General features: G+C 36.9%; 1 protein-coding gene across 3 annotated transcripts in view; it reads right to left on the minus strand.

Moving 5' to 3' along the window:
- Positions 1 to 10812, minus strand: part of CPSF6 (cleavage and polyadenylation specific factor 6) — a 27884-nt gene extending 17072 nt beyond the window's left edge. The window contains exons 1-6 of one of the 3 annotated variants that reach the window (XM_013004089.2): positions 7933 to 10812; positions 6494 to 6597; positions 4533 to 4678; positions 3522 to 3695; positions 3282 to 3392; positions 2346 to 2850 (exon numbers count right to left, since the gene is read on the minus strand). In XM_013004089.2, the coding sequence (XP_012859543.2) occupies positions 2346 to 2850; positions 3282 to 3392; positions 3522 to 3695; positions 4533 to 4678; positions 6494 to 6597; positions 7933 to 8046 (1154 nt within the window). In that variant the 5' untranslated portion in view covers positions 8047 to 10812. The remainder of the gene's footprint in view (positions 1 to 2345; positions 2851 to 3281; positions 3393 to 3521; positions 3696 to 4532; positions 4679 to 6493; positions 6598 to 7932) is intronic. The other 2 variants (XM_045293091.1, XM_045293092.1) reach the window with 2 other exon arrangements.
- Positions 10813 to 15222: the final 4410 nt, after the last annotated feature.

Below are 15222 nucleotides of genomic sequence, written 5' to 3' on the forward strand. Positions count from 1 at the left end.
CTTGCCCTGTCCGACGTCTCCCTTCACCCACTTTTCTGTTGTCTGTCCCCCAGGGAGGAGGTCACATATAGTTTCTTGTAATCGGTTCCCTCTTTCCAACCCATTCTCCCTCTACCCTCCCAGTATCACCACTCACACCACTGGTCCTGTAGGGCTCATCCGCCCTGGATTCCCTGTATTAAACAAGATTTTATATACCCAAGTAATCTTATAACTTAAACATTTTGTGAAGTCAAATATCTTAATATGGCTGTTCAAGCCCTGTTTCTGTAAACCCCACCTAATGACTGAGTGGGACCAGGAAAACAGGGTATGTGAAATACTAAGAGGAGATTGGTTGACCAAAGAGAGCCATCTCAAAAGCAAAAACAGAATTCCTGGGACCACTGAGGATGAAGAGGCACCAGCAGAGCATGCGGAAATCCCTGTCTAAAGTGATAGAGACAGCAGAAGCTATGCCATACCAGGACCAGAGGCAAATAACCACGTTACTGAGAAGCTGAGGACTGACTGGGTGAGGTGAGTGAGGTGTTGCTGTGGGCTAAAACGTATCCTTAATGTTTTATGATACTTACTGGCTTGTGGTAATCTTTTACCGTTCCTAATAAACCTCCTTAATCAGTATTACCTAAGTTGCCTGGCCCTTGCCAAGAGACGGATTAATACATCCAGCAGAATAAAGTGTCATAGCAGGAATGGTTGGTATAGTAGGGTGTAAAAACTGAAGGACCTCTGCCTTGGGGCAGGCTGGCCTTAAGCTGATGTAGAGAATGGATTTTCTTTCTTCCTTGTGTAGCCACAGGAAGTGAGACAGGGTCCCCAAGCCAAGCCATTTTTGCAAGTTCCCACTTAAATTAAAAGTTAGTGATCTCACAATAGATATTTCACCACTATTATGATGGTTATAATCAGAAAATTGGGGGGTGGAGAACCTTACACAAACATCTAAACATAAACAGTATATACAGAAACTGCTTCATTACTGGTGGGTTTATAAAATGCTCAGCAGTTCCATTTCTAGGTATATATTTCAAAGGTCCAGAAGCATGGACACATTCTTGCACACCAATGTTCACTGCAGCAATATTCACAAGTCAAAAGGTGGGGAAAATCCAAATGTCCACCAAGAGATGACTAAATAAACAAAGTATTATACAATGGAGTATAATTCAGCCATAAAGAGAAGTGAACTTAAAATGCAGGCTTCAACATGGACAAACCTGGAAAACACTACACTGATCGAAATAACTCATTATAAAAATACAAATAATTATGTTCCCATTTGGGATACTTACAAGACAAATACATAGTGACCTAAGTTTGTTTAGTGGTTGCGAAGGTGGAAGGGAAAAGGAGCCCTGGAGATCTAGTGGCTAGGCACTGGGCCTACTAACTGAAAGGTCCCAGTTCAAAACCACCAAATGGGGCTTTCTACTCCCATAACAGTCTCCAAAACTCACAGGGGAATTCTACCCTGTCCTATTCAATTAATATGAGTCGCCACTGACTAAATGGTAGCGAGTTTGGCGGGTAGGAGTTACTGCCTAATAGGAACCGAGTTTCTGATAAGGGTATAAAACATTGGAAATGGAAAACAATGTCACTGAATTCTACACATAAAACTGATTCAAAAGGTATGCTTAGCTATGTATATTTTACCACTGCTTTTAAAAAACGCTCATTAGAAGTAGAACAAGTTAGTCTCTACAATTCCTAAAAACCAATACTATCCGCAAACAAACCAAGTGATTCCTAAAGTAATAATAAAACTTTAGTGTCTGTGATGATTCATCAATAGAAAATGAGATTTAGGCCTTAAAGTCTTCAAACTAGCATAAAGAAGGGTGTGACTTTACATTATCTTTATTAATCTCTCTTAATTTTAAAAGTGGAAATGAAACCCTAGGATTTAGTAACTTGCCCTAAGTCACAAGGCTACGTAAATGCAGAGCTTGAACTATTTCTGACCCTGGTCCCTTGCATTCAAGGCAACATGTTGCCTTTCAACTAGAAGAGAAAATACAAAAAATTAACTATCTAGGGCAGGGGTTGGCAAACTTCACCTCAAGAGCCATATGCAGCTCGTGTTATGTAAATGTGCACCTGAAGTAAAATTGAAAAAATTTTAAGGCTCATATTCAGATAATGGTGATTTCATTTGTTTGAAAAATATATTTATAGCTCTCAAATAATTTTTAAATTGTGAGGGACAAGATTGGCTCTTGTGTCTCAAAAGTTTGCCAACCCCTGATGTAAGGAAGGCCAACTTCAGGGGATAGAGGAGGTTAGAGTACATTTCACCAATCAAAATGACTCAGTCTACTTTCACATACATATTAACTTACCTTCCAGGGGGCCCATAGTCACCCCTATCATATGGTGGAGGTCGGCCATATGGGTCTGTAGGTGGTGGACCCCGGCTATCTGATGTAGGCATACCGCTGTTAGTTGGCGGAGGAAAGAAAGCTGGGTTCACATGTGGAGCGGGTGGAGGGGCACCTGGAGGTGGTCCAGGCAGATGCGGAGGAGGAGCAAGTGTAAGGGGTGGTCCAAGAGGGCCAGGTGGGCGAGGTGGAAAGGGGCCTGGAGGTGGTGGTGGTCCCTGTTGTGGAGGTGGTGGGCCAGGAGGGGGGCCGTAGCCTGGAACTGGAGGTGGAGGACCAGGAGGAAGCGGACCCAATGGAGGCTGCCCAAAAGGTTGTCCAGGAAAAAGAACTGGTGGTGGTGGGCGATCTCCTCGATTAGGAGGCCCAGCTAGTGGAGGAGGCAGAACCTGACCAGGAGGTGGGGGACCTGGTGGACCAGGTGGGCCTGGAGGACCTAATGGTGGACGTGGTGGAGTCTGTCCAGCTATAGAATAAAGGAGAAAGAAAAAGAAAAGAAAACTTCAATAAGATATTTTAACCATTATGCAAGATTATTTTCTTAAAGCATAACCCATAGACCAAGATTCTTTCTCTTTAAATGAAGCCCATATGATAAATGCTACACTATCAACTACTCAGATGAAGTATATCCTTACAAATTTAACGAGCTCAATTTATCCTTAATAAATTATAATAAGTTTAATTAAGAAAATTACAATGTTTAGTTATTTTCCATCTTTCAGTGTATATACACTTCTTACAGTGAAATCACCCACCTTATATTCTACTCTGATGCCAAGCTAGAAAGTGAAATAAGGAAAATTGGTCTTGAAAGGATTTTTTAAGAGGTAAGAAAATAAGACGGATGTAAATATTCTATATATAAGTCAAGCAAGTTTGGAGAAAAATAAAGACCTTTTAGGCCAAAAATGGGTATTTCCTCTATGCTGTGCCCCATATGCCATGGAATCCTAGTTTCCAGGAACAAAGGCCGAGTTCCTTTAACAAGATGCTTGATCAAATTTCCTGGATTCCAAAAATAGCATAACAAGGAGAGTAAGTCACATTAATAATGCATTGCTTGAAAAAGAGAGAAAAGGAAAAGAGGCATTAGGTAGACATGTTTTATCCATGATAATTTAAGTAAAATTTTACCTGGAAAAGGTGGGGGTGGCCCGCCTGGTCCTGCTGGCCCAGGAAATCTGTCCCCACCGGGAACAGCCCCTGGAAAGCGGCCCCGTCCTCTACCACCTTGTGGAAATGCTGCACGTGAACTGCCTCCTGGAGGACCAGCTTTACCTTCCCCAGACATTTGTCCTGATTGTGTAGCTGCAAATATCCAAATACTCATAAATAGCACTTATTAAAATAGTTCTGTGAAATGTAACCACTGTTATTAGGAACAATTCTATTTCAAACTTCAATTGACTACTACACATTAATTTGCAGGTGCCTTGGGCCTGTGCAAACTACATAAGATAAGAGTCATTAGGAAAATAGTCACATCAATTTTAAGTTCCTCTGAAGCTTCAAAATCCAGGTTTAGATGTGTACCCAATAAGTAAATAGGGGTTACTTTCAAAATACCAGTACTTTGCAGCAGCCAAGACCGAAATTCTTCAACAGAAATCTTAATTTCAGTAGCATAGATCATTTAAATTTTGTAACATATCTTCAGTTAAGTCTTAAGTGCTAAAACATTAAAAGAAAAACAACTTCTTGAATTGCTGTTAATTACATGATCATTCATCTTATCTCTTTAAATGACAACATTCCTAAGTACATCAATAGCAGGCCTTTTCTATATTTACTTTACCAAGTGGTGAAATCTTGGTGCCAGGCAGGAAAATAAACAAACCAACCAACCAATGTTTTCTAGTTATGAGTGGTCTCTCCCCAACTGTTAACAAATCTGCAAAATTCTCTTTAAATATAAGGATTAGAATGTAGTTTCTTCCTTGCTCTAAGATGGAAATAACGGGCTGAGAATGGAACTACGCAAGAACTTGCATGGTGTTAGGTCAGTGACATGGGCTCATAGTCATAAATCCTAATTAAACCAAATCAAAGCACTGACTTTCTAAGAGATCACTTCCCTAGCACAACACCTGGCAACAATAGTTAATATTTACATTCCTTAATAAAAGCGTCTGATGGATAGCTTACTTTTCCTGGACTGCATTTCAAACTGACTCAGGAACTGTTTATTGCATGGCGTTACAACAGGATTCTGACCATGCAGTTCTCTTTTAGGCAACAGATCCATTAACTTTTTTGAGGATGCTTCAGATCCAACACCAACAAGAGCAAACCTAACAGAAAATGAGGAGGGATTAATGATGCTACTATTATAAAGGAAATAGCCTTCATGCCCTCTAAACATAGCAAAAGTTTAAAATGCTTCTTAACATTGTACAAGTTCACACTTAACTTCAGCAGTCCTATCTCATTTCCTACCTTCCCTAAGCCTTACAGAAACACTGGTCTACTTTTTGTCTCGATGGATTTGATTTGCCTGTTGGGATAGTTCAGATAAATAGTGCCTGACTTCTTTCACTTAGCACAATGTTCTTCAAGGTCCATCCACGTTATTCATGAGTCAGCACTTAGTTTTTCTTAGTTGTCAAATATCATATTGTGTCATTATGAGACATTTTATTTATGCAAGCATCTTGGTTGTGGTTGTTGGATCTTTGGGTTGCTTCCACTTTTTAGCATGAATAATACTGCTATGAACATTGATGAAAAAGTTTGTTTGCTTTCTATTTCCTTGGGTATAAACTTATGAGTATCATGGGGTCATAAGGTAACTGTGTTTAAACTTTCAAAGAATTGCAAATTTGCCCTCTAAAGTGGCTGCACCATTTTACATCTCCACCAGCAATTTACAAGTTTCCATTTCCTCATTGCCAAAGCTTATTATTTTCTGTCTTTTTTATTATATCTATCCTAGTTGGTATGGAGGGGTAACTCACTATGGTTTTGATATGCATTTTCCTAATGGATGCTGAGTATTTTTCATTGAACTATTGGCCATTTATCTATCTTCTTTTGAGAACAGTCTATTCAGATCCTTCACCTATTTTTTGAACTATGTTTCTTATTGAGATGTAAGAACTGTTATTTATGTATACTAAATACAAGTCCCTTAACAGAGATTGGATTTACAAAGCTTTCCTTCTTTTCTGTCATTCACTTACTGTGACCAAAAGTGAAAAATTCTGAACATGTCCAATTTACAAATTTTGGGGTTTTGTACTTTGTATGCATATGCTTTCTTATTACAAGAGTGGATTTTTTTTAATTACTGTGACTTAAGTTAGACTAGAAATATATCCAAATAACAGACGTTTACTTTGTGATAGCCAAGCTAAAAATGTTACATAAAGTGCCTGTATCCCTTAGCTTTCTGAAGCATAATGAATACAACTCGTGATCCTGTGCTATAATTAATGATGTTCTAGGGATTAATAAAGGTTCCCTCATGGTGCCACAGGATAAACCTTGAACTGCTAACCACAAGGTTGGCAGTTCAAGCCCATCAGTCACCTTGGAAGATAAAGACGCGGCTACTTGCTCCTATAAAAACTTCAACTATGAGTCAGAATCAACTCAATGGAAGTCAAAATCAACTCAAGCCTTTACTCCACACTTTAAAAATCCCCAGAATGTTATGCTTGTTGAGATACAAGGAAGATCATTCTCCAGTTCCTATATTATAATATGTACACCTAAAATGACTTTTTACCATGGGGGTAAAAGCCTGGTGATGTTTTTGTAGAAGATCATAGCCAAGTTCTACCTTGTACCACCTGGGCTAACCAGGGGTCCAGCACGTGTATAGTTAGCATAAACTTTTAAAGAAAGGTAAAATATAGCTAACTAAAAATAGCGAAATATTTAACTATAAATATAGCTAAACAAATATGCAAAAGCAGCAAATAAAACCATATCCAAGGTAAGTTGATTATGACTCATAGGGTTTCCAAGACTGACTGTCTTATCTTTTTCCAGCAAATTATCTTTTGGGTAGCGGTCAAGCAATTCAATTACTGTGCCATCAGAATTCTCATCTATTTATTTACAATGGGAAAAAATAATTTTGAAAATCAAAACAAATCTCTTACCCTTTTGACTGGCCATTTGCCCGATTTTCAAAAAATTTTATCTCTAAAATATCATTTACTCCCAAAGAATGAACTGCTTCAGTTAAGTCTTCATCTGTTGTCCACTGCAAGACATTTATCTCTCATTAACCATCAAAAACATTAGTTTGGTTTTTTAAAAATGGGTGAACTCAAGATAAATAAGAAAATGATGCCCAGTGAAAATCAAAGGAAAGTTATTGCCTGTCAGTCTCCAAACTCCAAATTGCACAAAAGAATCTCAAGAACATAATAACTTCATTCCCTGATAAGAACTTAGAAGATACACACCTCAAAGATAGATATTTACTCTTAAGATTTCTTGGGGAAGCTACTACCAACTTTAAACTACCATGATTTTAAACTGCTAATAAAACCAATCTCATTTATTCCTTTTCTCTTTAAAAGAAGACTTTGCATCTTACTTTGATGCAATGGAACAGTTAGAGCATTGCCCAAGGTCACAAACTAAAAGGGGGAGTAGCTAAGATTCAAGAGCCAGTATTCTCTACCTGTACTGTCACTCCGCTAAGTAAGAATGTTTAAACTAGGTGGTAGGCATCAATCACAAGTAGTTTTAAAAACATTTAAACAAGCTATCTTATAATTAAAAGATACTAAGGATAAATTTATTTTGCCTTTAAACATAAAATTTCCTAACTTTCAAAAAGGTCCTACATGAATAAATGCATTGAATTAATAAATGTATATAAGAAAAGCATATAATAAAGGCACTAACTATTCCTGTCTAAAAAAAAAAATTTCCTAACTTTCAATTATATGTAATAAACGTCTCCAATTAGTTAATAGACTTTCTAGGACTGCTTTTTAACAAATATTTAAGATAGAAAGCAACTAAAAAATATAAAGACAATGAATAGTTCATTAAGTCCCCCACCAATAATCATATGTCTAGTCTCATGGACAAATAAGTAGTACAATGTATACGTAGCAGTGTTTCCAAAACTCAGGTTTTAAGGGCAAAAATAAAACTCAACAAATTCATAATATAAATTGGAAAACACAAATTGTCTTTAAATCATGTGTTCTTTTCTCTTGTACACTTTTGAAAACTGGTTTGAGCACTAAGTTATCATTTTTCAAAGTCAAATTGGATAGGCAGAGTAAGGTAGGGAGTAGAAAGGTAAAATAGACAATTTGGAGGTAAAATGATTACGCTTGACCCATCTGCAGTAGAACTGTATTAAATGATACCTTAATTTGAAAGACCAAAGTTCAAAACTAAGAAAAATAGAATTAAAAAGTACTTATAGTTCAATTTTTACAGCATAAACAAGGATATACAAAAGCACACTGAATGACTTCAATTTTATATTTTAAAAGAGGGGAAAACAAAAAAACAGCTGACGCAGTACAGAATCAATCACCAATCATTTAATTAATACGTTATCTCTACTTACCCAGGTAAGATTGCCAATATATAAGGCAATTCTCTTTCCAGTATATGTATAGACAACATTTGGTGCTGTTCCTTTCCCAACATCATCGCCAACAGTTGGTGGAAGAGTATCCATGTAATCCCTGTCTTCTGGGGCATCTCCATTATTTGCAGATGGAGAGATGACATCATCATACAAATCTATCTGATCATGCCCACCATATTCAGCTTCCTGAGGTACAGAAATAATGCTCTATATTATACAATTGTCAGAACACTACTAAATAGACGCGAACATGGGTCCATTTAACTCCTGTGTTTTAAAAATTTGACAGAAGATGGGAAAAGGAAGGCCCAAATATTTCAGGACAAATCTCTTTATGTAATTGGTGTATTCATAAATGATGCCTGTAAAGTAAATTTCTGCATGATGAATCCTACTTTCCCACTGATTTTTAGTAAAATAATAAACAGTGTTTCTGGGGGAAGGGGTGATTAAGATGGAGACAAAACAAAGCAACAAACCTTCCTTGGGAAGTAAAATACTGCTTTAAGTAAAATTAACAATATTTATTGGTTGGGATTTCTAAAAGTACATTTGACATTAATAAAACATCACAAACAAAAAACAGACCCATTCATTGTCTTTAATGCGACCATGGAAAAATACAGCCAATATTTATTAGACAAAAGAAAAATTACACCTAATATTTACTATGGTATTCAAATTTGCTTCTCAACTCTAAAAACTAAGTTTTAGAAAGAAAGAAGGGGAATAACCTCTATGACTTAAGCCAATAAGAACCAAACATATGCTGGGTAAACAAATAATTCAAAATGTCAGCAAATGAGTAAGAGAACGAAATGTACATAAAACCGCAAATTATCACTGCAAGTTTTATTATTCAGTCTGCAAAGTTAATGCTTAAATTAGTAAAAGTAACAAATAAGGCTATAATAAAGTTATGTCACCGAGTATCACCAGAACAATTAACATAATGCTAGTAAATTGTCCTTTACAATCCTACACAAAAAGCAATCAAGACCTGGAAAAGGGAAAAGAGATGTGAACAAGAGAAAAATGGAAGCGCTCAATTTGTAAATAATAAAAAAGAAAAATGAAATGTAGGTGTTCGCTGAACATACAGTGTTTAAATTGCCTTTGGTACCATATGGGACCACAGGCTTGACTAATCATGCAGTATAGGAAAACTTCACTTCTACCCTTTTTCCCTTCCCACCCACTGGCCTTTCTACCACTCCTACATGATTCAGTGTTTTAGCAAGTACTTGGTTTAGCTCTGATGGAGAACACTTGAGATAGGTAGTAAAGGAAAAAAGGAAACAGTTTATAGAACAGTAATGGAAGAGTGCAGACAAAACTCATATCCTCTCCCATTAATATCGTTTACTAAGGATGCTATACCGTGACACATATAAGGAAGAACTAATAGTTCTGGGGAATAACTATTACATGGACAGAGAATGACCCTAAAAAGGCATTTATAACTACAAACAGATCCAACAAGATACTGTTTTATAGGCCTTAAGAGAACGTGATTTGATTTGTTATTCAGAAGGGAACCACAGTAAGACTTTTAAGAAGAAAAACAAAAAAGTTGGATAGGTTCACACCAACTATACACATAGCCAAAGAATTTTTTAATAAACTCATCTTTAAGTAGTTATCTGCACAACTGAGTTATCCAATTTGCGAGTTATATAACAGACTCTTAATATACCTATTATGAGGTAGAATGCATTTATAAAATGTATTTAATAAGGGGCTCACAACCTCAAGGTAAATGAGAATGATGCCATCTGTAGCTATTGGCAGGAACTAAGTAAGACCACAAGTCACTGAAAAATGCCATAATTGTTTGTACAGCAATACTAAAACAGAATTTTAAAAACTGAGACAAAATAGCATGCTGAAATTGCAGTGACAATGGAAATTAGGAAAAAGGGAGGGTGAGCTTTATTATGAAGTTTCAGTATAGCTGAAGCTTCAGGTGATGTAGGTTGCAGCACAGTGATTCCATACAGCTAAGATATTAAAAAGCTTCCCACAAGGGATAATGGACCCTCTTTAACTCTCTTGCAATCCGGCTCTGTACATCAAGTAGAGTTACTATTATTATTCAAAGGAGTTGTGTTGCCATCCTCCTCAGCAGAGACTATAATCACAAATGTGGTCTGAGGGAGAGTAAAAAAGAATGCAAGGGTTATTAACAGGACTTAAATGAAGGTATTTAAATTTATGCTTTCATGTACAAAAAAATAGGTTAACACATTGGATTTTCCATTAGTTGTAAATCTCTGAAATTATTTACAGCAGACAATAATTTACAAACATAATCGCAGCTACACTAACCTGGTGCAATACAATCACTTACTATTTTTGTCCGTCCATGAATTCCTATGTTGACATCAACCAATTTTCCACATTGATATGATTCTACCAATATTAGGATCAGCCACTTTGTCTGGTAGTTGAATTGCATCCAATTGGTTGAAGTGTGATGCTAATTGAGACCATGGTCCTGAGGTTTATCTCCATGTGGACTAGTTAGCTTCACTCTGTTCCAAGGCCACAGCCTGTACTCCTAGCCCCAACGGTACACACATTTGGACTTGGTGAAAAAATATTAATGAATCTGGATACGTTTGCCACCATTACCAGAAATGCAACTCAACACAGGCTTTTGTAGTAGCAAAATTTCTAGTTTCAGCATATCACACCTAGTCTTCACATTAAGAAAAAAACACAGCAGCTCATCCAACTTTCTATTCCAACTTTAATACTGTGAGAAAACACCCTTAGTCACAATTAAGCAAAATGTGTATCACATATAATATATAGATGAAATAAACTCTGAAAGCCTATTAATCAAGCAAACAAAAAAGTTTCTATTTCGTCACACAGAAAAGGTCAAAGGTCAACGGCGCCAAGTTTGCATGCATAGGTATTTTCCACTATTACCTTTAGAAGATATTAATGACATTCAAAAACACAAAAATAACAACATTACCCCTCTAGTTAGTTATCAAATGCTGACCAGTCTTAACTATTTGCTTTTCTTAGTAACTAATCACCAAGACTTCTTTAATAATAGCTCCTAAAATTTGTTCATGAAACCATCAAATAATTTTGTGTTCCCTACTGTTTTAAATCAGCACATTCAAAAGGCAAAAGCATTGTTTCAAGATTATACAAAATACATAATCGTTGTCAAATCCAAGAGAAAGCACATAAAATGAGTAGTAAAATGACCAAAATTCTGTTTCTTCAAGGCAGTGTTTCTCAACTTTTCCATTATCTTTCCTTCTGCCCCCTATCCCAAATAATATTTCCAGACGTTTTCCTCTAAACACTCACCCATGAAATTTTAATCGCAGGTATGCTACATACCACTATTGGGGTAATAACCACAGAACAGTTGTCTTAAGTACAGCTCTTCTGCCATTCTCTCAAAAACACTGCTTTTGGTGGTCCTAAAACTCTAACTAGTACCTTTCCTGGATTATATGATGCCACCCTTAGTATATAGGCCAAGGGATACTTGTTTCAAAGGGCCTCTACTTTTAAAAATAATAAAAAGTGTTAAACGGCCATGTTCATTAAGGGAAATACAAGCAAGGGAGAAAGTCACAGGTTGCGCACACAGATTGCACTCTGTACCATGGAAGAGGAACACTAACAATGCAATATCAAATAGCATCTACTACTATTTTAGAAAAGATTTAGTTTCCTGGTTTTGTCCAATTATGTTCTGAGGAGACATTAATTTATAATCCCTACAGTAGCCAAAATAATTTGGTACCTTAAAATGTGTCAGATAAAGTGAAAATTGGGGCAATTCATAAGCAATTTAATTACCTATAACTAAAGCATGCTAATTCTCCTAAACATTTCTATCAATGTTTTGGAGCCAATTTCTGTTTTCCTCATTCTCTACCTATACCCTTACCTTAGGACAGTTTTCTATGAGACATGACTTTTGCAGAAACCAGCTTTCACTATTTGTTCAATTAAAAAAAAAAAAAAAAACGTATTTTCCTTCCATAACTGACTAAAACAGGGATCCTCAAACTATGGCCCGCGAGGCACATGCGGCCCGCAGAGGAAATTTATCTGGCCCACAGGGTGTTTTTGCCCCGTTTATTTTTTGACTTCAAAATAAGATATGTGCAGTGTGCATAGGAATTTGTTGAGTTTTTTAAACTATAGTCCAGCCCTCCAACGGGTCTGAGGGACAGTGAACTGGCCTCCTGTAAAGTTTGAGGAACCCTGGACTAAAATATTGGATAGTCACAAATAAGAACTATGACTCACGAAATAAAGGTAGACTGCCTTATTTGATTGTCTAGGCCCATGGTTTTAAATAAATGTTTTCTGGTCACTATCTTTACCCACACCTTTATTTAATTAAAGATGGTTGGTCAAATTACTAAAATGACAGTGCTTTCAGGGACTACAGACCAGAACTAAATTCAACAAGAAGAGCTTTTTACCCACCCACCGCTCGCCCACTCAAAATAAACAAAATACACACTACTTCAATATACAATGCAAGTTTTTCTGGAATTCACTAGGTCTTTTATTTTCAAGTCCCCAGCAAAAATTTTACAAAGATACACATGCTGTATCTACAGTTCAATAAGTTATAATTACCTGGATGCCTCTCATTCCTACTACAGTGCATGCTCAGGTAAGAGCTAATCCTTAGTCCTTTGTGTTGGCATATAGCACACTTGTGAACAGTTGAAGTTTTCCATCTTAGTTTCATTTGGGGAGGAAAGAATGTTTTTAAAGGTGCTATAATTACTAAATATTAGGCTAACCACTACACTGAGAACAAACCCCAGTTGAAACTTAACTGATATACCATTTTAACAGGCCAGACAGAAAGTGCTTTCTTCTCAACTTCCTACTCAAGTAATGTAGAGGAGGGCTGGAGGCACTTCAAATTCCCCCTCCACTAGGGCAACTGTTCTCAATCTCAATCACTTTGGTGGCATCCAAAGACCTTCAATTTGTAAACTAAAGGGCACCCATAAAGAACAGCCTAGTCCTTTATGCCTTCTCCCCTTCTCTAGCCATTTTTCCATTCTTAAATTCACCTGGTGAACAACGTGGCATTCTACTATAGTTTCACTGTCTTATTCTGACCCTTTTCACAAACCAATTAAAAGTTTCTCCTAAAACAACTGAAAGATTCAGTACTTGTTAAAGTAAGACAATAGTGTGCATTACCAAGATACGCTCCCCCTAAACTTCTTAAGCCTTATTTTTAATAGTAAGAAACAGGTAACATAGAACACAAATGCAATAAAAAAACACAGCTCACAATGAAGACCAAAAATTTCTTAAATGCTTACAGCCATCTGAGAGCCAACAAGGTGACTCTAATAACTTGTAAGCTAACTTTTTCAACTACAATAAGCCCTATAGTTTAATGAAGTAATTAGTAAAAGTAAGGTCATCAACATTTATATATGTTCAGTTTTTATGACAGTAACAATTGCATGTTTTTTCTTTCCTAATATTTAAACCAGGAGGCCCTAAGCCATTTTTGACAAGCAAGAGATAGGACTTCTGTGGTGTCCATGTTTTTAACAAAGAGGGTAGTACAAATTAAATCAGTAATCAGTTTGTGGTTGCTTCTAATTCTGATAAGTTACAGAAAAATACTTCAATGATCTCACTCCCTACCATCAAGTCTAATAGTAACAGCATTAAAAAAAAAGATGCCCATTGAAAATAAACATACTTTTGTGGACATTTGAAAAATGCAGGTCATTACAGCAAGCAGGTTACAGAAGCCAATGAAATGCAAAATGTAAAAGTCAAAGCCTCTACTTAATAAATTTGTAACCCCACCTGCCTCATTCATTTATTTAGAGGTATATTTTATCCATAAAATTATAGAATCACGTGTGAAATATAATGCTACAGTTACAAGTGAAAGCATAGGTCCTTTTAAAAAGAAACCTATAAAATAATCCCTCATCAAATTCACAAAATTTTCATCTTTTCTTACCTCCTGTTCAATCACCACTTACTGCACAGGGATAAGAAAGCACCACTCCATCCAGTAATGAGCTATGTCCCTCCCAAATTAATATGTTAAAGATTAACTGTATCTCATGAAGAGGGCGTAAGAAAACTTTGATGTCTAAAATTATGCAGAAACCTTCCTAAACTGTGGGCTGAAAGCTTAATACGAACTGTTCCTGTACTTGCAAGTATGGTCCTCTTTGGGATGGAATGTTATACTCCTTTAATAAAAAGCAAAAGAAATTTCCTAGAGTTCTTTGTCTACTGACCTTAATTTTAAACAGCATTCATTGTGGAGCGCTCAGGGAAAATTTCTAATTTTCAATTGACATACTAAGACATCACATACACCCAAAATGTAAGCAGAATAAGAAAATGTGACAAGGTGATGGCTATGAGTTACATTTATATATGTTCAGTTTTTATGACAGTAACGATTGCATGCTTTTTCTTTCCTAATATTTAAACCAGGAGGCAGGCACTAAGCCATTTTTTACAAGCAAGAGATAGGACTTCTGTGGTGTCCGTGTTTTTAAAAATCTTGAGCCCATAATCACACATAATAAGGTCCTTAAGGGGTGGGGGAAGGTTAGACACACATTAAGCTGCAGTTTTATTAAGCTTCTCATACGAACCTGGAAAATAGAAAAAAATTACGCTTTTAGGTGCTCTACATTTAGTTAGGCACAATTTAACTTTCTAAAAGGTATTACCACACAAAATAGAGCATAGATGTGAATGGCGGGCTTAGCGTTTAAACGTCACTACTGACTGACTAGATTTTTTGCACGATGCCCGCCATCGGGCATCATTGCTCTGCGGTTTATTCTTCCGAGGCAACCGTGGCCTGTGGGATACTAAAAAAAATGAAAAAATGAAAAAATAAAACCTTGCAGCCTCGCTTTCTCTAACCCCTCCGATGTAAAAGCAGCGTTCACGGAAGGCTTGTTTGAGCATTTTCCTTTCGGAATATAAAAAGACACCGTTGCGCGTCTTTCTCAAAATACAGCGTTAAGAAATTGGGGCGAAGGGCCTTCATTTTCAATCATTCCTCCACGTCTAACCGCTGAGGGAGCTTCCATCTTTGTGTTCCTTCCCGCCGCGGGCCCAGGCCGTCCTCGCAGGCATTTCTCACCACAAAGGCTAAGCGCACCCAGAAAACGGGCCTCGGAGGCGCCCGCTTTTCCACACGACCCGCGGGTCCCCAAGTCAAAGGACTTGTTGCAAACGTGCCCACAACGAACCCGCCTT

The sequence above is a fragment of the Echinops telfairi genome, unplaced genomic scaffold, assembly GCF_000313985.2.
Source record: "Echinops telfairi isolate 266 unplaced genomic scaffold, ASM31398v2 ScPeMD7_2;HRSCAF=8, whole genome shotgun sequence".
Classification (NCBI taxonomy): Eukaryota; Metazoa; Chordata; class Mammalia; order Afrosoricida; family Tenrecidae; genus Echinops; species Echinops telfairi.